The sequence below is a fragment of the Drosophila obscura genome, unplaced genomic scaffold (assembly GCF_018151105.1).
Source record: "Drosophila obscura isolate BZ-5 IFL unplaced genomic scaffold, ASM1815110v1 contig_194, whole genome shotgun sequence".
NCBI lineage: Eukaryota > Metazoa > Arthropoda > Insecta > Diptera > Drosophilidae > Drosophila > Drosophila obscura.
Window position 1 is genome coordinate 452,320 of NW_024542783.1, and position 24,040 is coordinate 476,359.

The 24,040-nt window shown below is 37.4% G+C and overlaps 1 protein-coding gene across 3 annotated transcripts in view; it reads left to right on the forward strand.

Annotated features, from left to right (window-relative positions):
• The window catches only part of LOC111076623 (YTH domain-containing family protein), a 70,241-nt gene that overhangs the window by 41,248 nt on the left and 4,953 nt on the right, over positions 1-24,040 (forward strand). For 2 of the 3 annotated variants that reach the window (XM_022370479.2, XM_022370478.2), the window contains 2 exons: positions 7,994-8,942; positions 9,018-9,496. The exons of the other annotated variant lie outside the window; for it this stretch is intronic. In XM_022370479.2, the coding sequence (XP_022226171.2) occupies positions 7,994-8,942; positions 9,018-9,044 (976 nt within the window). In that variant the 3' untranslated portion in view covers positions 9,045-9,496. Of the gene's footprint in view, positions 1-7,993; positions 8,943-9,017; positions 9,497-24,040 lie in introns of those variants that run through there. 3 annotated transcript variants of the gene reach the window in all.

Consider the following 24,040-nt stretch of genomic DNA (forward strand, 5'->3'; position numbering starts at 1 on the left):
TATACAGATGGCGTTGGTGGTGGCTTGGAACTCGCCGTTTTGTGCGTCGGAGGTGTGATCTTCTGCTTCCCGTAAACCATTTTCCCATTTCTCCCTCGTTGAGGATTGGTAGCCCTTTATTCACCAATATTGGTAATAATCGAGCGTACGGTCTAAAAGATATAGCTCAACTATGACCTGACGTTTCGGTACATAAAACAGAAGTGGGTTTCGAGGCAAAATTGCGTTTGCGTTAATTCTTTTAGATATGTAGTTCAATAGAGAGACTTCGAAAAGAAACCTATCTTCCATTTTAGAAATGGAAATATTTAAGTTTAATATGCCATCGTTTTGGCAATCGCAATATATGATACCCAAAATAAAAAAAAAATCGGTGGTTTAAGAACAGACGACATTTTTACAACTGGCAGATATTAATATCGATAATTTATCGGGAATCCGCACTTTTTGTTGTTTATGTTTATTTTGGTGATATAAAATTGGGGGCCTTTAGAAATAAATTATTTAAATATTTAAGTGTCTGGCTCGGACTTATAGCTGCATTTGTCAGCTTTTCAGAACTGCAGAGTTCTATGCCACGAGATATAAGATTTTTAAGTGAAAAATAGAAGCACTACCACTGAAAAAAAAAAACCATGACAAAAATAACAGATTTTATAATTTCTTTAAAAAAAAATTAAACCATAAAAAAACAAAGTACTACAACAATTGTTAAATCCCGAAATCTATCAGGAAAAGTCATTTTGGTCCACAGCGGAAAGAAAATGTTCAATTTTTTCGAGTAGTGTTATATAAGTATAAACTTAAAACAGAGTTTATTTATATTTTTTCGCGCTGATATGTATTTAGGTGCAATGTGCAATTCGTTTTGAAATAGCGAGTTCATTAGCAACCGATTTCAAATTTCAAAACATGCGATTTACGTAAACGGGAGCCCTTTTTTTATGATTTGACTATCAAAACGCAACATTTTGCGATTTGCGATAACTGGATCATGGCTGTATATGTCCATTTGGAAAATGAACAAAATTATATGAAAATCAGTTTTTATTGACTATTCATGATTTTTTGACTGGTGAATTGTCCTGTCCATATGTACAAAGAAAAAGGTGGAAATTTGTTTAGTTAACAAACCTATGCTAAACAAAACAAAAAAACAAGTTGAAAGTCCACGAATTATAAAGAATTTACATTCAAAAACTATTTGTCTTTTTTAAGGGAATTTCCAAGTTTCACATTTAAAAAGTTTAATATCGGCAAAGGGAAATTTTGAAATTTCCCTAAAAATGGATCATATCCGACCGACAAATTTGAGCATAGGTATGTAAATTAAAAACTTTTAACTGTAACATTTTTTATGAAAAAAAATGAAACTGATATTGTATGACAAAAAAACCATGTCCGTTAGTTTTTTCACGTATGTAAGTTCTTTATAATTCTCGGTTAATGAACGGTTTTTTTTTTTTGAGTATTTTTTTCGGAATTAAACACCGAAAATTTTTCCCAACTTAGCCGAAATGGCTTTTGACTATTTTGACTTCGATGCGCAAGGGTCAAACGTTACACAATTTTAACATTTTTTTGTGACCTCTTTTTATAACTTCTTTTGACAACTTTCTAATAACGGGCTGACTTCTGTTTCAAAAAATTTCAAAAAGAATTTAGTTTTTTAAATTATCTTCATTAACCCATTCAGAGCCAAATGTCTTTTCAAATCCATTTATTATATTTAAGTAAACGGAATATAAGAAACTCAAAAAATATAATATCATTAAAATAAAATGGTTCAGGTTTTTTTTTAATTTAATTTTTTGTTCGAGTACAATGGTAATATATGGGGTCATACAGTCATGTGATAAATAATAAGGACATTTGGCTATTTTCAGGAACTTTTAAGTTATCTTAAATATTTTAACTTGGCTTTGTTTTAAACCTTTCAAATTAAAACTACAAAACACATAAGAATTTATAAATGTTTTTTAAATTGTACGTATTTGAACAAACAGATATTATTCTAAATTCCGAAGAATAGCTAGACTATAGCTATAACGCAACGCCCTTTTTACTGAGCCAAACATTCACTGAACTACTCCAAATGCGCATTTCCGAGGATGTGGCAGAAAAAGCAAAATAATAAAAACTCTTGTTCGTTGTCGCTTTTTATACACGTACTCGAACAGTTAAGGGGTATATTATATTTGTGGTAAAAGTGGATGTGTGCATAGCAGAGAATGTTCAGCATTAATAGCCGAGTCGATATAGCCATGTCTGTCTATCCGTCTGTCCGTCTTGTTTGTTGGCTAGATTTCAGAGACTATATGAGCTAGGGCAACCAAATTTTGTTTCCAGACTCATATGATATCACACTGCTACAAGTGTATTTCAAAATTTCGCCCCGCCCCCACAAAGGACGAAAATCTGTGGCCGGCACATTTTTGAAGATACGATAAAATTGAAAGCGCAGTATCGTAGAGAATGCCCATATCTACCAGATTGCCGAGTCTGAATCAGATCGGATTATAATTATAGCCAGAATGAAGAAATTCATTTTCAGTTGCTTCCTCCGCCTCCCACTGCCAGTGACGCTACTCATTCTCTTTCTCGCTCGCACACTCTGCCGCGTTCAGTGCGCGAGCAACACCTAGCGGAGGAGATGTAGAATCTAATTGGTACATGTATAATCTACATGTTAGATGTAGAATATACATATTATATGTAGATGTAGATAACAGATGTAGCAAAATAATGTAAAATTAAAATATTTTTTTGTAAGTTTTAAAATTCTAAAAAATTATAAGCTCAAAAATGTATATATTGACTGAGTACGGGTATAAGTAGAGTCGCGTCCCCAGAAGCGACTCACACGTTCCTTCTCGTTTGTTAATAATTTTTTTAGAAATACTTTAAGCATTCGAACTAAATCCTTTTTTTGGTTAAATTACAATAATTCAATAAACTTTAGTTTTAAAATTTAATTTAATTTTAATTTAAAAAATAAATTTAATTTTAATTTTATAGGGGTCCTATTCAAGTGACGAGGAGTGTGTGCTCAAATTTTATTAGTCCATGCTAAAATTGAATAATTTTTGACATTTGTGAACCGATTGATTTAAGTAGACCATTGTTGGAAAGGTCGATTCAGTACAATTTTAACCATGAGTCAATTTACACCGAAAGAACGCGATGATATCGACGCTTTTTATTAAAAATAGTCGTTCAGTTGTGTTGGCTCATTACACTACTCGAAAAAATTGAACTTTAGGCTGTGAACCAAAACGACTTTTTCTGATAGATTTCGTGATTTAAAAATTTTTGTAGTACTTTATTTTTTTTTTTAAGGTATCATTTTTTAACGAATTTTTATTATCTGGTTTTTTTTTTTTCATGGTTTTTTTCAGAGGTAATGCTTCTATTTTTCACATAACTTAAGTATCTTATATCTGGTTGCATAGAACTTTGCAGCTCTGAAAAGTTGACAAGTGCAGCTATAAATCCGACCCAGACCCTTTGTATCTGCAGCTTAACGCCTGAAACATATTAAGCTTTCCAATTCAAATTTAATCATTTTTTGCGGTATTGTTTTTTTTTTTTTGTTTCTCTCTCGAAATTTTGACTTTAAAAACTCGGGAAAAGTAGAAAGAACGAGAAGGAACGTGTGAGTCGCTTCTGGGGACGCGACTCTACTTATACCCGTACTCAGTCAGTATATACATTTTTGAACATGATTTTTTAGAATTTTAGAATTAAAAAAAAAATTTTACATTTTACATTTTTTTGCTACATATGCTATCTACATATACAATGTATATTCTGCATCTAACATGTAGACTGTACATGTTCCAATTAGATTCTACATCTCCTCCGCTAGGTGTTGCTCGCGCACTGAACGCGGCAGAGTGTGCGAGCGAGAAGGAAAATGAGTTGCGTTGTCTGGAACGGGAGGGGGAGGGGAAGCAACTGAAAATGAATTTCTTCATTCTGGCTATAATTATGATCCGATCTAATTCAGATTCGGCAATCTGGTAGATATGGGCATTCTCTACGATACTGCGTTTTTAGTTTTATCGTATCTTTAAAAATGTGCCTGCCACAGATTTTCGTCCTTTGTGTGGGCGGAAGGGGGCGGGGCGAAATTTTGAAATACACTTGTAGCAGTGTGATATCACATGAGTCTGGAAACCAAATTTGGTTTCTCTAGCTCTTATAGTCTCTGAGATCCAGGCGCTCATCAAGGCGGACAGACGGACAGACAGACATGGCTATATAGACTCGGCTATTGATGCTGATCAAGAATATATATACTTTATGGGGTCGGAAACGTTTCCTTCTCTGCGTTGCACACATCCACTTTTACCACAAATCTAATATACCCCTTAACTCTTTTTTGAGTACGGGTATAAAAATAATTCTTGGCCAACATTTTTATACCCGTACTCAAAAAAGAGTTAAGGGGTAAATAATTCTTGGCCAACATTTTTATACCCGTACTCAAAAAAGAGTTAAGGGGTATATTAGATTTGTGGTGATCGCCTGGATCTCAGAGACTATAAGAGCTAGAGAAACCAAATTTGGTTTCCAGACTCATGTGATATCACACTGCTACAAGTGTATTTCAAAATTTCGCCCCGCCCCCTTCCGCCCACACAAAGGACGAAAATCTGTGGCAGGCACATTTTTAAAGATACGATAAAACTAAAAACGTAGTATCGTAGAGAATGCCCATATCTACCAGATTGCTGAATCTGAACTAGATCGGATCATAATTATAGCCAGAATGAAGAAATTAATTTTCAGTTGCTTCCCCTCCCCCTCCCGTTCCAGACAACGCAACTCATTTTCCTTCTCGCTCGCACACTCTGCCGCGTTCAGTGCGCGAGCAACCCCTAGCGGAGGAGATGTAGAATCTAAATGGTACATGTACAATCTACATGTTAGATGTATAATAGACATTGTAGATGAGATGTAGATAACAAATGTAGCAAAAAAATGTAAAATGTAAAATTTTTTTTAAATTCTAAAATTCTAAAAAATCATGCTCAAAAATGTATATACGGACTGAGTACGGGTATAAGTAGAGTCGCGTCCCCAGAAGCGACTCACACGTTCCTTCTCGTTGGTTTTAGATAGACGCATTAATTAGGCCTCGTTTAAGGTATTGCTCATTAAAATCTATGGATAAACGTTCATTTTGCAGCCGTTTGACCAAAACGACTCAAAACTAATTTTACCTGAAATTAGTGCTTTTATTTTTCACATAACTTAAGTATCTTATATCTGGTTGCATAGAACTTTGCAGTTATGAAAAGCTGACAAATGCAACTATAAATCGTACCCAGACACTTTGTATCTGCAGCTTAACGCCTGGAAGATATTAAGCTTTCAAATTTCATAATTTTTTGCGTTATTTTTTCCCGAAATTCTTACTTTAAAATTTGGAGCATCCTGTATACATATACCTTATGTCGCCAGAGATTTTTCCATGTTAAACTTTCAGAATAATTATTATCTGTTGAAGGTAAAAAAAAATAAAAAATGGATGGACTAGTTTTTTTTCCACTTCACTGAAATGGTTTGTGTGGACAGTCGGCTCTTGCTTGGGCATTCGACTGACGAGAGCTGTCCCAGAAATAGCCATTAGAGCACAATTTTTTTTTTTTTTCAATGTAAGATTCTTAATGCTTTTATCCGATTTTTTCCCATTTTTGTATCCTTTCCAAAAATTAGGATTTGTCAAGGCAAAGAAAATATAAGAATAAGATACATAGCACCATACGAAATTTTTGCACACGGAATTTTGCATGCTGGCTCTAGAGCTGGCTCCAGGCTCTCTTGAAATTTTGTAGAGAGAGAGAGAGAGCGCTCTAGAGCCAGTCCCTTTCTTGTATGCATACAGCATAAGAAGGCACACGAAGTTGGTTCTTTGCCGATGCAACAGCCGAGCCGAGTCGTCGCGACGACTGTATGTGTGCACATGCATACGTTTTTTACAGCGCTGTCGAAATATACCCTTCACTTTATAAGTGTAAGTTAATTTTGCAAGACGCATACCACCCCAATATTAAAAAACTCTTATATTGTATATCCCCCCAATGAAAATTTCTTTTAACATGGTATATTCGATAATAATGAGCGGATATACATATATAAAAATACATAATATATTTAATACATGACTTCACATTGGAATAATTGTCATTAGGGTATTCAGCGTGCGACGTATTCAACGCCGGTAAATAATTTCGTTTCTCAACTCATAAAAAGGTTTCGGTCTCGAAAATCGTCCGCTTAGCACAAGTACGCACACATACGCAGTTGCTGGTTCTGTGTGTACTCACACATGCAAGCGGATTCTATTTTAAGATTCGTACGCTCTCAAATTTGTGCGAGTGAGATGGCGCGAATTTCGTCGCGTGCCGAAAAATTGGCTTGCTTATGGCAATTGAAATGTATCAGCGTTACGCATCTTATACTTATATTTTCTTTGGTCAAGGTCTCCAAAATAGGCATTTTTTTTAGATGACTTCATTATTGGACTGAAATCTCTTGCCACCGAGCCAATTCTACAGGTTTGTAAACAAGAAACAGTCACTAGAGACTAAATCCATAGAATATGGTGGTTGAGGAAGCAATTCGTAGCCTAATTCATGGATTTTCATGTCGGCACCCTTGTATTGTGGACGATTGTGAGCAAACGCAGCTTCCATCGTTCCTATGTTCGATTTTTCGGTCAATATGCGATGTACAGCATTTTTTGAAATGCCTGCACATTCAGCTAATTCACAAACTTTCAAACGCCAATCACTCTATAAAATTTTTTTAATTTTTATACCCGTACTCAAAAAAGAGTTAAGGGGTATATTAGATTTGTGGTAAAAGTGGATGTGTGTAACGCAGAGAAGGAAACGTTTCCGACCCCATAAAGTATATATATTCTTGATTTGCATCAATAGCCGAGTCGATATAGACATGTCTGTCTGTCCGTCCGTCCGTCCTAACTAAAAGAGTTAGGGTAACCAAATTTGGTTTCCAGACTCATGTGATATCACACTGCTACAAGTGTGATTCAAAATTTCGCCCCGCCCCCTTCCGGCCCACTCAAAGAACGAAAATCTGTGGCAGGCACAATTTTAAAGATACGATAAAACTAAAAGCGCAGTATCGTAGAGAATACCCATATCTACCAGATTGCCGAATCTGAATCAGATCGGATTATAATTATAGCCAGAATGAAGAAATTCATTTTCAGTTGCTTCCTCCGCCTCCCACTGCCAGTGACGCTACTCATTCTCTTTCTCGCTCGCACACTCTGCCGCGTTCAGTGTACTAATTGGTACATGTATAATCTACATGTTAGATGTAGAATATACATATTATATGTAGATGTAGATAACAGATGTAGCAAAATAATGTAAAATTAAAATATTTTTTTTTTAATTTTAAAATTCTAAAAAATTATAAGCTCAAAAATGTATATACTGACTGAGTACGGGTATAAGTAGAGTCGCGTCACCAGAAACGACTCACACGTTCCTTCTTGTGGTCACTATTTTTTATGTAGTCACCTCATTTGGTCGCCCATTACGATGTTTATCTTCACAGCTCGAACAACCTGGCCTAAACTCTGCCAAATCACTTAAGGTAGAATCCAGCTCGGTTTTAGTTTTGGTTGTACTAAAACCTTTCAATGAAAGTATTGAATCACGTATTTTTGCAAATCAACGTTATCTATTAAAATCAAACAATAAAAAAAAAATTCGTAAGGTAAAGGCACTAAACTTCAAACTTAAGCTTTTAATAGTTTGTATTTCCCCTTTTGAATTTTCTTTTTGTGCTGTCGGCTAATTCTGGGACAACCCTCGTATAAAATATATGTACTACTTTCAATTAACAACTCATTTAAAAATTTTTTCGTCATCCAAAAGTCCCATTAGAAATGAAAATCACACTTAAAATGTATAGTATAGCTCAAGACTATTTAATTTTCTTTGTTTAGTTTTTTTGTCATCAAATCGTATTCTGAAGATGATATCCACCGTAGTATAAAGTACGAAATTTGGTGCTCTACTGATCATGGAAACAAGCGATTGGATGATGCTTTCAAAGAAAGACATAAAGAAGGTGGAAATATTTTGCTCTTCTTTTCTGTGAATGGGTCTGGTCACTTTTGTGGGATGGCACAGATGATGACTCCAGTAGACTACAATTCTACATCTAGCGTTTGGTCTCAAGACAAATGGAAGGGAAAATTTAAGGTAAAATGGATATATGTAAAAGATGTACCTAATGGGAAACTCCGTCACATCCGTCTGGAAAATAATGACAATAAGTCAGTGACGAACTCAAGAGATACCCAGGAAGTGCCAAACGAAAAGGGCATTGAGGTGTTACAAATACTGCACTGCTACAACCATTCTACGTCCATTTTCGATGATTTTTTTCATTACGAAAAGAAACAAGAAGAAGAAGTCTCTTCAAAACGTCCGCCAATTCATGTTCCCGATGGCAATAATCATGTAAAATCAACATTAAGTCGCAGTTTTAACCGAAACTGTGATGATAAAGAAAAGGAACGCGATAACCGCGGCAGTATCATGTCACAAAAACATTTCATCGCTGGAGGAGCTGGTTTCCGTAATGCAGTTAATAGAGGTGCCACAGGAAGCGGGGGCTTTCACATCAACCACACTGAATATCGTCGTGGCTTTGACTTACAGAAAACTTTTAGTGGTGGTTATCACTTAAAAGATAGAGAAAGCGTTGAATTTGAAAGAGAAAACGAGTTTGGAATTCAAAATTATTCGAAAAACAGGAAAAATGAACATCAACAAAACAGTGCCATTAAAGGCAAGTTAAAAAATCGTGATCGAGACTTCAGTACTGAACCAATGAAAATCGACGTTCGCTTTCGTACTGGTCTATGCACATCTAAGGATATGACAAGAGTAAGTCCCGCTTATATTTAATATCATTGCATACGGGATAATTTTGTTTAATAACTTAATACATTTTTCTTTCAGAATACAGATAAAGATCCGAAGCAATGAATATTACTTAAACATAAGTTTGCCAAGATTCATTAGGTTTATTTTTCCACTTAAATTGAATGGACGTTAATGCTTTGAGACGTTAATGTAAAAGTTTTAGATTTTTTTAACCATTGTGTGTATAAGAAGAAAACCCATTTAATGATTAATAATGAAAATAAAACCAAACAAGTGGGAATTAGGATAAATGATTAAAATATGATAACATTTTTACGTAATTATTTATTAAAATATTTATATAAATCTATTGACGCTCACATTGAACAGAACATACTAAAACTATGACCGATTTAGCCGATTTGTACAAGATTTCAAAACATCAAGGAACTTTCTACTGTCATTCCTTGTAGTTGCACTGTAACAATTTATACGTGTTATCTGAATCTAAATAATGTTTACACGACTTATGTATGTATAATATAATTAAAGCATCCAATTAATCATTTTATGTAGTTTTTGTGTTCAACTTATCCTACGATATACTCGACCTTTGTCCAAAGAAAATTAATTGATATTACTTACTGAAGTACGTCTTCACCGCATTTCGGGAAAATTTTTGGAATGTGTGCAAGCAGAAAGGTGAGGTACAAGTATGGTTTAAAGATATTAGACAGTATAAGTTTTACACAAAAATCAATATTGTCATGAGTCTAATACTCTACTTCGCTAGCTTTTAATAAATAATGCCTAAGTAGAAGACTGATACACATTAATATTAAAATGTATGTATTTGCAGAGGACTTACATTCAAAACTAGACAGTCAAAGGAATATTTTTTTGACAAGTTTTTTTTCCTGTCCTCTCGGACTACATTCGCCTATTCAATTCCATAATAGATCACTTTTGATAAACAAAAAATTTATAAACTGTTTTAAAAATGTATTGTATAGAAATTATCGTATTTAAAATAAATTAAGTTAAAACACTAGTTGAAATTCGACTGTAACATACCCGCTTCTCAAATTTTTTGTTAACGCTTAGTGGAAATCATCTAATTGGAATTTAACAGGCGTGATCTATAAAAACAATTCTCTTATAATGAACAAAACAAAGATTGGAAAGCGGGTAGTGGCTATTTCTTTTGCTGGCAATGAAAAGGACACTAATAAGAAGGTCTGGTCATGCAAAGCTTTTTTCTAGCATACGTTTTTGGTCAGTCTCTCTTGGTCTGCTTGTTTCACGCTGGAACGCTAAACCGTTAAACCGCTAAATACCCCTTTAAGGTAAATCAGTGATCTTTTTGGAAAAAGTTGAAAATATGCGGTGTCGGCCAACGAGAAAGTCTTCGTGGACTTTCAGAGTCATACTAAATGGTCTTTTGGAATAATTGAAGATATGGCATAGTGCCTACATACATATGTACAGTTGTGTTCAATGAAATAGTAGTGCCGCACCTCACTACTTTCAAAACTCTTTTGAGATATTTCTAGTACTTCAAATTGAACAAGTGATACCTTTATGGAAAGCCTGGAATGTAAGCATTAGAAACTCGAAGAAACCCCGTTACATTTGCATTCTATCTTCTTGTTTTTCATGACTTTAGACAACTACCCATGATATCTGCTGTTCAATGAAATAGTAGTGCTGGGTTAAATTTATTTTTAAAAATGAAAAAACAAAGTAAATTAATTTAAATAAGTCACTATGCGCAAGCTCATTTCAGATATCGAATTATTTGATAAAAGAAAGTTTTGGACATTGCGGTACTTTTGATTTTGAAGCGTTGAAGAAATCATTGCTCCGTCCAGAAGAGGAGACCTAAAAGTTAAACTAAAAACTTAAGGCAGGAGGTATAATAGGATTGAAAACTAAGTTGCACTCTCACTATTGTGCTTAATTAATTAACTATAAGAAGTAGACTGAAAATCGATTTTGTATTCGAAAAACATTTTTTAGAGGATGGTCGGCGATGGTCGAAGGGAAGACCAGGCCTTAAATATCCTCAAAAATTATTAAAAAAATTGTAATCGCTCTTACAAATCAACCGTCTACGAACTGTCACATCACTGACAGAGCGATTACAATTTTTTTTCATAATTTTTGAGGATATTTAAGGCCTGGTCTTCCCTTCGACCATCGCCGACCATTATTATTTAAATGCAAGAAGTCCCAGAAAGCTCCGCGTTTGGGTCTGAGAGTACATGGGTGCACGACTTCAGTTTGAAAAACGCATGTGGAATGGCCTGTGTCACAGTGAAATAAAATACTTTTGACTGATGATAGTAAAGTTGTATTATATGGTAAGAGACTCAAAAGAATATGTTTTGCATTCACAGAAATCCGATTACCACATAAAATCATGGAAAATATAGCATTGGGCATGCTAGGCTGAGCCTTATGGGGCCCAGCTCATATGAGCTAATACTTTCTAGCCTGGCGTTTGAGTATAGTATGGTTTTTAGCGATACTTTAGAATACATTAAATTCATATTACAGTTGAAAAATTACTGCTAAAAGGATATTTTAACCGGATAATGACTTGAAACACCCATAAAAGCTCGCTAGGAATTAATTTTTATCGGAAAAGATCGACGTTTTTCCATGGCCAACTGTCCAACTGGATATTAATCTCATCGAAATCTTATTGGAGAATACCAAATACATTGTTGCAACTGCAAATCCGTCAACCAGAGCCAAGTTTTACCAAGTGGTTGGTTCATGGATTATTGACTCAAATCCTATTGAAGCGTTGGCAGAGAGACCCATGTTTGGCCAGTGCAAGTTCGCAATGAAAACCAAATTGATTAAAAACTAAATATTAAAGCTCAGGAAACATTAAGCACATGAAATATATGTTTTTATTTGAGATTCGTTGTTTTTTTTAATGTTCTAAAAAAACACTACTACTTTATTGAACAGCAAATTTCATGTAAAACAAGAAAATGGAATTCAAATGTATTGATATTTCTTCGGTTTTCTAATGCTAACAGTCCAGTCTATTTAAAAAGGTATCATTTGTTCAATTTGGATAGCTGGAAGTGTCTCAAAAAGAGTTTTGAAAGTGACGAGGTGCGGCACTACTATTTAATTGAACACAACTGTAAATTTTTCATTTATAATTTTTCGAATTCTCTTTGTGCAGTCTCCTTTATTCGTATTCCCGCTGTCTGGGCTTTTTTTATACCCGTACTCAAAAAAGAGTTAAGGGGTATATTAGATTTGTGGTAAAAGTGGATGTGTGTAACGCAGAGAAGGAAACGTTTCCGACCCCATAAAGTATATATATTCTTGATCAGCATCAATAGCCGAGTCGATATAGCTATGTCTGTCTGTCCGTCTGTCTGTCTGTCTGTCTGTCTCGATGAGCGCCTAGATCTCAGAGACTATACGAGCTAGGGCAACCAAATTTGGTTTCCAGACTCATGTGATATCCCACTGCTACAAGTGTATTCAAAATTTCGCCCCGCCCCCTCCGCCCCCACAAAGAACGAAAATCTGTGGCAGGCACTTTTAAGATACGATAAAACTAAAAACGCAGTATCGTAGAGATGCCCATATCTACCAGACTGCTGAATCTGAATCAGATCGGTTCATAATTATAGCCAGAATGACGAAATTAATTTTCAGTGCCCCCTGCCCCCCCTCCCTCAAACGACAACGAAACTCATTTCCTTCTCGCTCGCACACTCTGCCGCGTTCACTCGCGAGCAACCCCTAGCGGAGGAGTGTAGAATCTAAATGGTACATGTACATTGTACAATCTACATGTTAGATGTAGAATATACATTGTATATGTAGATGTAGATATCAGATGTAGCAAAAAAATGTAAAATGTAAAATTTTTTTTCTAAAATCTAAAAAACATAAGCTCAAAAATGTATTTACTGACTGAGTACGGGTATAAGTAGAGTCGCGTCCCCAGAAGCGACTCACACGTTCCTTCTCGTTTTGCTTTCGAATTGGGCAGGCTCACACTGTGCAAAACAGTCAATCTAACGGAATAAATTTCCAACTTTAAATAACACTACTCGACAAACCAAAATGACTTTTTCTGATAAATTTCGGCATTTAAAAATTTTTGTAGTACTTTATTTTTTATTTTATGGCATGCATTCTTAGTTCTAGATAGACGCATTCATTAGGCGTCGTTTAAGGTATTGCTCATTAAAATCTATGGATAAACGGTCAACTTGCAGCCGTTTGACCAAAACGACTCAAAACTATGCATCCAGATATAAGATACTTCAGTTATGTGAAAAATAGAAGCACTACCTCTGAAAAAACAATATTCAAAAAATACCAGATTTTAAAAAATTCTTTAAAAAAAACTACACCATAAAAAAACCATAATTCGTTAAAAAATGTTAAACCCCGAAATCTATAAGAAAAAGCCATTTTGGGCCACAGCCTAATTCTCGTGTTGACTAGTGTAATTTATTAAACTTAATTTTTTTGTTGGATTCGATTACACTACCCGACACGATTTTTCCTTAAAGCCTAGTACTCAGACGCGCTAAATTTTCCGTCGACCGAATCAGGGATGATATTCGTATGAAACCGATAAGAATCATCCCTGTTTCGGTCGACCGAAATCCGTAGCAGGCGTTCGCAGACCGGTACTCAGTTCCGAGAAAAGCCATTCGATACATACTAGAAAAGCAACCGATGGTATTTTCCCATCTCGATCGGAACATTGAAAATTTTCAATTTCCGTCGTCTAATGACATGACACAAAAACACACACAACACACACACATTAAATATGGAAGGAAACAAGTGCAAGCCAGCTAAAAAAGTGCAATAATGAAGATAAATTAAATTTAGTTAGGGAGTCGAATTAATACCGATTGTATGGATATTATTATTTATTAATTTTACTCATTTTAATCTTGAAAAGGAAGATTAAAACCATGTTGATTGCAATATCTTTCCTGCAGGATCGGATTTATTCAATAGTGCCGTGTGCATTATCGCCCTCCAGCTCCACAGCGCCCACAAATAAGACATTTCTGCTTACTTTAGCAAAACATTTGAAATTCAAACAGATTTCTGTTTGTAAACAAACACCAAACAGTGTAACCGTAGAGCATACATTTTGCCAACTTAGGTCACACTAGGAACCGAGCGGAATATATAGCACTTTCGGTCGACTGAAAATTTAGCGCGTCTGAGTACTAGGCTTAAGGAACAAAACCAACTTTTTCTTAAATATTTGTGGTTTAGAAATGGTTTGATGATATTTATACCCGTACTCAAAAAGGAGTTAAGGGGTATATTAGACTTTTTGGTAAAAGTGGATGTGTGTAACGCAGAGAAGGAAACGTTTCCGACCCCATAAAGTATATATATTCTTGATCAGCATCAATAGCCGAGTCGATAGCCATGTCTGTCTGTCCGTCTGTCTGTCTGTCCGTCTGTCTGTCTGTCCGTCCTAGATCTCAGAGACTATAAGAGCTAGGGCAATTTGGTTTCCAGACTCATGTGATATCACACTGCTACAAGTGTATTTCAAAATTGTGCCCCTCCCCCTTCCGCCAGCACAAAGGACAAAAATCTGTGGCAGGCACATTTTTAAAGATACGATAAAACTGTGCGCGAGCAACCCCTAGCGGAGGAGATGTAGAATCTGAATGGTACATATACAATCTACATATTAGATATCGAATATACATTGTAGATGTAGGTAACAGATGTAGCAAAAAAATGTAACATTTTTTTTTTTAATTCTAAAATTCAAAAAAATCATAAGCTCAAAAATGTATATGCTGACTGAGTATGGGTATAAGTAGAGTCGCGTCCCCAGAAGCGACTCACTTGTTCCTTCTCGTTTGGGTATAGGTTAGGTGCATTAATTAGGCGTCGTTTTAGGTATTGCTCATTTAAATCTATGGAGAAACCTTTTAGCTAAAATTCGTTAACCAAATCTAAAGAATTAAAAAAAATGAACAAAAAATTCGTTTTGGAAGGTTGCGGGCCCAGCTGCCAATTGAGAACAAAGCAAACGAAAAAGGTTTGTACATTTGGTACCTGATCGCGTTCCTTTGGTATGAAATACATAATGGAAAACAAAAGCCGTCTGTTCCCATCGCCCATGCTGTTAATATGAAGGAAACATATTAAACAATGGCTAAATTGTTTGAAAATATAAAATATAAAGAACACCAGTGGAAGGTCGCGTGTGACATAAAAGTCGTAGCCATTTTAATGAGGTTACAAGGTGGTTACACAAAACACTGGTGCTGCCTGTGTTTATGGAATAGAAGAGCTAGAGAACAGCGTTACTCATAAAATTCTGGCCAACACGGGAGGAACATACTTTGGAAAATTACAACATACAGAATGATGAAGCTCTCGTGAAGTTTAAATACGTTATTTTAGCACCATTACACATTAAGCTGGGACTAATGAAAATTTTGGTTAAAGCACTGAATAAGGAAGACGAAACAATGCGTTACCTGAAAGCTTTTTTTCCACGTCTATCGGTGACAAAAGTGAAGGAACGAGTATTTCATGGTCACCAAATAAGAAAACTATTAAAAGATGATGAATTTGAAAATATTTTATCTACGAATGAAAAAGCAGCCTGGAACTCATTCCGACTGGTTACAAAAATTTTTCTTGGTAACAGCAAGAGTGATGATTACGTTGATATCGTTCAAGACCTAGTTGAGAATTATGAAAAAATTGGAGCCAACATGTCACTATAAATCCATTTCCTGCTTAGACTTTTTTCCGACAAACCTAGGCGACGTTAGTAATGAACACGGAGAGAGATTTCATCAACAATTAAAATCTATGAAACCAAGTTATCAAGGTGTTTGGAATGAGTACATTATGGGAGACTATGCGTGAAATCTCATAAGAGAATCTGGTTCGATTGAAAAAGAAAGACAAAAAGAAAACTTTAATTATTTTAAAAAATGTTAACAAACATTAGAAAACCAAATGTATCACTTATGTTTAAAAACTTGTAGCAAAATAACAGCAAATAAAAAAGTTTTTATATCCTTAGAATTGACTGAAAAGAATAAAAATTACTTATTGTTGTATGGGTTAAAGGCCTGTCTCCAGCGCCGCGGAAAATTACGGCAAGGAATTTGCTAGTTATTCCGTGAGGGTGTGGAACATAGCTAAAACAGGGTGGATGAATCAGCTGTGTTTTGTAAACAGAGGCAACTGTAAAATTCCGCTTAAATTTTTTTTTTTTTTATTATTACGGGATTCATTTATCGAAACTTCCCTATTAGAGACTTCCGACAAGTATATAAATCTTAGCCTAATATATTTATTTAATTAATTAAACTTAATTACTTAGAGTACGTCCCTAGCTAAGTATTATTGCTGGGTGGGAAAGTCTCTTCGCCGGAGTCGTGTATGGCTAGTGTGCCAAGTTAAAGACTGCGCAAGTCTATTTGGATGGGCTTGAAGCTTGGCCTTGTACTTTGCTTTCACTTTGGCAATTTCATCTTTAACTGATCCTACATTTAAGTCTTTATGGATATTTTCATTCCGTATGTACCATGGTGCCCCAGTGATAGTTCTTAGTATCTTCGATTGAGCTCTCTGGATTATTTCTAAATTACTAACGCAAGCATTTCCCCATAGCTCGGAGCCGTATGTCCAGATGGGTTTGAGAACTGCATTGTACAAAACTACTTTGTACTCCAGTTTTAGTGGTGAACGGGTTTTTATTAGCCAATGTTGATTGCTAGCTTTAAATTTAAGTAGATTTCTCTTCGCTGCGATGTGTTTACGCCAAGTAAGCCTTCTATCCAGATAAATACCAAGGTATGTTACTTCGGTGATTTGTGGAATGTTGATATTGTTCAGACATAATGGAGGGCAAGTTTGTCTGTTTAACGTGAAGGTGACATGCTTGCACTTTTGCTCATTTACGTGTATGCGCCAGTCTGCTAGCCATTTTTCTAAGGCCACGAGATGAGATGATAAATGTTCCGTGGCCCTTCTTGGGCACTTGGAGCGACTTAATATGGCAGTATCATCAGCAAATGTCGAAGTTGTTGTTAGGCTGTTTGTCGGTAGATCTGCTGTCGGTCCAAGCACGCTGCCTTACGGTACACCAGCTTCAATTGGATGATATTCAGAGAGGAAATCTTTGCATCGTACTGCGAAACTTCAAATGCATTTCGTATCTCAGAGGTTATACGGTTTACTTGTTCAATGGTTCCGTGTTTTTCGCGAAATCCAAATTGGTGAGTCGAGATGGCACCGCTGATGTGTAAGTATTGCTTGATACGATTCAGGAGCAGCTTTTCAAATATCTTTGATAGGCAAGGCAGTAGGCTGATAGGTCTATATGATGATGGTTTGGACTTGTCTTTTCCGGCTTTATGGATGATTGTGATGACTGATTTCCTCCATTCTTGAGGATAATAGCCCCATTTCATCATGCTGTTGAATATCCAAGTAAGGAAATACACTGCACAGCTCGGCAATTCTATGATCATTTTAGGGGAGATGAAATCGTGGCCCCGAGTTTTCTTTTGCTTTGAGATTTGGTCTTTAATGACCCTTGTGACTTCTCCTGATTGGAATATGATAGGCGGAGTAGCTTCGGGATTGTTGGTTGGTGGGAGCAGAAAGCTATTTGTTGCTGGGTGTGGTTTGAAGACGTTTTCTAGATGGACGGCAAATGTATTTGCCTTCTCTTTGTTGCTTCGAGCCCACTCTCCTGTTTGTGTACGCAAAGGTGATTCACTCTCGATTGGTGGGCATACGCCTGATTTTGCTTTCCACAGTCGGAATCGTTTGCTAGTTGGGGAGAGTTGCTCCATATGGTATATTTGAGCTCGGTTTTTTTCATCTTCTAGGGCTCTGCGTAGTAGGTGGTTGGCTATTTTTAGCCGCTCCTTCGAGGCAGGTGATCTGTGTGCTTGCCACTCTCGGCGAAGCCTTCTTTTATCGCGTAGCAGCACTTCAATGTGCCTAGAAATACGACTGCTATAGGAAAGTTTATGTACTTCCTGTATTTGAGCCAATCTGTTTTGCTAGATGTTAGAAAGTGTGGGCGTTCCGAAAGCTGTGTATGTTCGTAAAGGTGAAGTAGTATGGGCGAATGATCCGATGATAGATCTGTTAAGTGATCTACATTAATCTGAGCTTGCAGCACCCTTCGTGTAACTGCAAAATCAATCAAGTCGGGTTGCTTGTTTGGATCTGTGGGCCAGTATGTGGATTTGCATGGAGAGAGAAAGTCTAGCTTGTTTCGTGGGGTTATTATAGCGTTATATAGTTGTCTTCCTCTCGGGTTGGTAAGTCTAGATCCCCAATTGGTGTGCTAAGCATGGTAGTCACCAGCAGCTATAAATCGGTCACCTAGTAGGTCGAAGAATGTTACAAATTCTGTTTCCGAAATGCAGAAGCGTGGTGGGCAGTATACTGCGGCTAGGTTTAGGTAGCCGCTTTGAATTTCAATATGAATTGCTGTTGCCTGTAGATAAGGTGTAGCAAATGAAGGCAATGGATAATGCCCAATGCGATTCTTGATCAGAATGCCAGTACCTCCATGTGCCTTACCATCGGGAGGATTTGTCGCATAGAAGTTATAGCCATCGAGGTGAAAATAGTGTTTATTTGTTAGGTGAGTCTCTGATATGAGCATGGCGTCAATGTCGTGTTGAGCGAGGAACTGTAAGAGCTCGCATTTGTGCTGCGAAATGCCATTTGCATTCCAGAAACATATATTTAGACAGGACATTTAAACAGATTTCTGTTTGATTAGGAGCTTCAGGAGGAGATTTTGGTTGCGCATAAGCTCATAGTTATAGTTACCATCATTGACTCAATTTCACTAGGCAATTGGGATGGATTAGCAGGGGTATGTTGGGCAGAGATTTCTGGGATCAGATTTGATGCCTGATTCTGCATTATTCCCGCTGTGGTTGGTTGAATTGTCGGCTTAGAGACTGAGGCGTACGACCCGTTGTTGTAACTTAACACCTGAGCAAAAGAAACTCCTGTAGTCGTAGTTGATGGTATATATGGTAAGTTTTGTCGGACGACCGGGTTTCGAGCTGCAGTTATTTGTTGGTTTAGGAGATTTTTCAATTCTTTATAGACAGCACAACCTCTATAGTTGGCAGTATGGTTTCCCCCACAGTTGATACATTTTTTGGCAGTAGCAGTGACTAGCAGTAGGTGGCCAGGAGGGTAGCGATGATTGTGTTTCTTGTGCTGGAGTTGAGGTTTGTCCTTTTGACGATTGTGGTGTTTGTTGCGGCTGAGAGTGATGCAAGGTTGAATGATGATTCCGATTACAGGTACGGCAACGATGAGTCGATGAGCATTGTGCCACTCTATGGCCGTTTCCAAGACAATTGATGCAGAGACCGAGGCGTTTCACATTATCGAACCGTTGATTGCTGTTCATAGCCTTGAACTGCGAACAGTTCGTAATTTTATGACCAGAACTAGAACAAAGGGTACAAGACAAATTAGTAATGGCAAACGATGAGGTTGTATGGTGATTTGAATGACGATTGGACTTATTGGTTTCAGCCTTTCGTTGCGACGAAGTACCAGCCGAGGTTCCAGACGAATGGAGAAACTGACAGTGGCGTTCCAACAACTGTGTGCATTTTAGCCAGGTCGGCAGAGTCTTGTAGTCCAGCGATTCCTTCCACTTAATCCGAGTTGGCTGATCACACTTCTCCATAACTATATATATGAGCATAGCTTGAGCAATATTCTCAGGTTTGCCGATGGATTCCAAAGAGCTGAAGATAGCGGAGGCTTTATCCACTAAACTACGAAGCTGCTGACTGTTAGCCCTTTCCACAGGTTGTAGTGCAAACAATGATTCGATTCCTTCTAGAAAAATAAGAGTAGAATTGTCATAACGTTCTTTGAGTTTTTCAAGAGCCTTCGGATAGTTTTCGCTGGTAACCTGGAATGCCTGAACTGTGTCTAACGCCGGCCCCTTTAGGCAGGTCAGCAAATAATTAAACCTTTCTATGTTAGACAGTCCAGACTCACGCACAATAAGTTGATCGAACGAATTTATGAAATTCTTATAATTCGCATAAGTGCCGTCAAACGTTGGCAGTGACAACCTCGGCAACGATGACCGCACTGGCGGCGGGTGGTGATCCGGCGTCAATATGCTAGCGTTCAGATCTCCTCCTAGTTTTTCCTTTATGGATAGCTTTATTGCTATGTAGGTATCTTCCAAGTCCGCACGTCCTTCATCGCTCGGATCCTCGATGTCAGATTGAACGTTTAGAATTTTCTTGAAATACGTTTCCAAGATGCTCAAGCGATAGCGAAGCTCATCATTACAAATTGGGTTTTCCGATTTGCCTTCCACCACAGATTTGATACGAGAAATATTGCGCTTTATATTGCTCCGTTGGCGTTTCAAATCTTCGAGCGTCGTCATTTTGTTGTGTAGTGTAAATTACACGCACACAGAACTAGAGATTCCAAATTCAAATGCACGCAACAACAGAAAGCAGGCACCAGATCAGCAGCAGCAAGAGAACAAATTTAGAAGCGAGCGACGGCGACAAAAAAAAAGGGTTGAGCGCATTTCCAGTCCAGAGAGTGAGCAAAAATTCCAACGACGGCAACGAAAGCGAAAGTGAAGCAGAGAAATTCGAAGAGATAGATAACTGCGTTGACCGATGGACCACAGCAGGTAGCAGCAATGCAAACGAAACTAGAGCGCAAGCGCCGTTAAATGCGATGTGGGTGATAAGCGAATGATAGAATTAAGCGAGAATGGCGAGAGCACAGTGAGAGGTTGATGAACCCGCGATCGATCAGTTCGCTTCTGATATGATTTTCAGAAATTTCGACGGCGACTGCGAGACGAAACGAAAGTGTAGTTGTTGCACTTGCAAATTATGTACCGACGAAGCTGTTTGATGGAATATACATAAAATGCGAGTAACTTAATTGTTCACAGAATTAACACACGAGCCCCACGTTTTGGCTTCCTTATTTACGGGGCAGGCCTCAGTGAGATGAACATCACCACAGGCAACGCAGACTGCCCGTAGAGTGCAATAGGTTTTCGTGTGTCCATATTCCTGGCAATTTGTGCATTGGACCGGTCCATTTCGTTTGTGTGGTTCCTCAACGGTGATCAACTGCACCGTACAGTAGGTATTGAAGCTTGTATATTGGGTGAACTTCATTTTTATACCCGTACTCAAAAAAGAGTTAAGGGGTATATATGATTTGTGGTAAAAGTGGATGTGTGTAACGCAGAGAAGGAAACGTTTCCGACCCCATAAAGTATATTTATTCTTGATCAGCATCAATAGCCGAGTCGATATAGCTATGTCTGTCTGTCCGTCTGTCTGTCTGTCTCGATGAGCGCCTAGATCTCAGAGACTATAAGAGCTGGGGCAACCAAATTTGGTTTCCAGACTCATGTGATATCCCACTGCTACAAGTGTATTTCAAAATTTCGCCCCGCCCCCTTCCGCCCACACAAAGGACGAAAATCTGTGGCAGGCACATTTTTAAAGATACTATAAAACTATTATCGTAGAGAATGCCCATATCTACTAGACTGCCAAATTTGAATCAGATCGGATCATAATTATAGCCAGAATGAACAAATTAATTTTCAGTTGCTTCCTCTGCCCCCTCCTGCCAACGACCGTACAACTAATTTTCCTTCTCGCTCGCACACTCTGCCGCGTTCAGTGCGCGAGCAACCCTTAGCGGAGGAGATGTAGAATCTAAATGGTACATGTACAATCTACATGTTAGATGTAGAAGATACATAATATATGTAGATGTAGATAACAGATGTAGCAAAAAAATGTAAAATGTACAATTTTTATACCCGTACTCAAAAAAGAGTTAAGGGGTATATTAGATTTGTGGTAAAAGTGGATGTGTGCAACGCAGAGAAGGAAACGTTTCCGACCCCATAAAGTATATATATTCTTGATCAGCATCAATAGCCGAGTCTATATAGCCATGTCCGTCTGTCCGTCCGTCTGTCCGTCTTGATGAGCGCCTGGATCTCAGAGACTATAAGAGCTAGAGAAACCAAATTTGGTTTCCAGACTCATGTGATATCACACTGCTACAAGTGTATTTCAAAATTTCGCCCCGCCCCCTTCCACCCACACAAAGGACGAAAATCTGTGGCAGGCACAGTTTTAAAGATACGATAAAACTAAAAACGCAGTATCGTAGAGAATGCCCATATCTACCAGATTGTCGAATCTGAATTAGATCGGAATGAAGAAATTAATTTTCAGCTGCTTCCCCTCCCCCTCCCGTACCAGACAACGCAACTCATTTTCCTTCTCGCTCGCACACTCTGCCGCGTTCAGTGCGCGAGCAACCCCTAGCGGAGGAGATGTAGAATCTAAATGGTACATGTACAATCTACATGTTAGATGTAGAATAGACATTGTAGATGAGATGTAGATAACAAATGTAGCAAAAAAATGTAAAATGTAAAATTTTTTTTTTAATTGTAAAATTCTAAAAAATCATGCTCAAAAATGTATATACTGACTGAGTACGGGTATAAGTAGAGTCGCGTCCCCAGAAGCGACTCACACGTTCCTTCTCGTTTTTTTTAATTCTAAAATTCTAAAAAATCATGCTCAAAAATGTAAATACTGAGTGAATACGGGTATAAGTAGAGTCGCGTCTTTAGAAGCGACTCAGTTCTACTTTGAACATTGGCTGGGGAATTTTTTTTCTTTTTATTATGTTCATAGCTATTTTGACTTCGAAGCCCTTATCGTTAAGTCCATCTATTATCTCATTGATTGGGACTGTTGGTTCGATTCCTTTGATAACCACTTGTAATCCTTTGCTACTTTTAAGTTGGTAGGTGTAGTAATTCATTTTTTCATTTTCGAGGTATTTCGCAACTGATCGATAGTTTTGTTCGTCATTGACTTGTATTTTTGTTTCATTTATATTACCCCTTTTTATGGACGTGACATAGAATGTGTTTGCGCCAATTGTATCAGTTATTTTTTTGACCAGTTTAGCACAATTTGCCTGTCGAACATAAATAGGTGGCGGTCTTAATTTTTTGGCCTTGGGTGTTTGGGCGATCTCATCTTCATTTGGGGCACTTAGTATCGCAAATCTATTGTTTGTTAGTGCCTTATGTGGCACAGTGTTCTCGGTTATTTTAGTTATTTTAGCTGCATTATCGTTCTTCGCAGTTTGTGGGCTCAATTTTCTTTTCAATTGCACATAGCGATCGAGCCCAGTCTGAATTAACGCTCCGTTAGCATTTTTTGAACTTATTGGTTGGGAGAGTTGGGACTTGTCGCAGTGGGTCGACAGTATCGGGCGCTGAGCAATTGCAGTGGTTGTTGTTGTGGTTGTTGTCGTTGTTGTGGTCGAAGACACAGTTTTGAGCGAGGGCATTATACTAGTTCTTGTCGATATTAGCAAATCGCTGGTTAGGCAGTACGAGTCGGGGGATGGGCACTGAGCACTCCATGACCCACTTTGCAATGCAGGGGAGAGCGATACAAAAATACGTCTGAAGTCGTTGACGGTTGACTCTGCTAAAATTAAAAAAGGAAAAAAATGCACTGTGATGATGAAGTGATTGTGTTGGTGGCAGCATATATTGTTACAAAACAAAAAAGAATAATTTTCATCTCTCTTTTTGTTTTAGCGGACAGTTTTTTCCTACATCTTGCACCTTTCACTTCAGGAGAATTGTAAAGTATATATTCCTGAGCTGGGTATCAGCTGTTCTCTCAGTCCACACACGGTCCCGATAGGCAACTATCGATATAAATCTGTGGATTCCGCCCGTGTTGCTGAATACACACTCCAGGAATACGTAAACGAAACATTCCAGTCACAGTTTTTTTTTATATAGAGTTTGACAGGAATTTTTCGATTCCGCAATGCTGGATACTATGCTTAAGGAATGAAATCCCATATCTCATGTATTTCTACTTGGTTTTGTTGAAATATGATTAGGTAGACGCCACAAAGATCTAATTTGTTCGGACCTGTATTTGTGAGAATATAAAGGAAACCTGAACATGTATCCTCAGATAACGAAAAAGTAACTGTCAACAACGTTT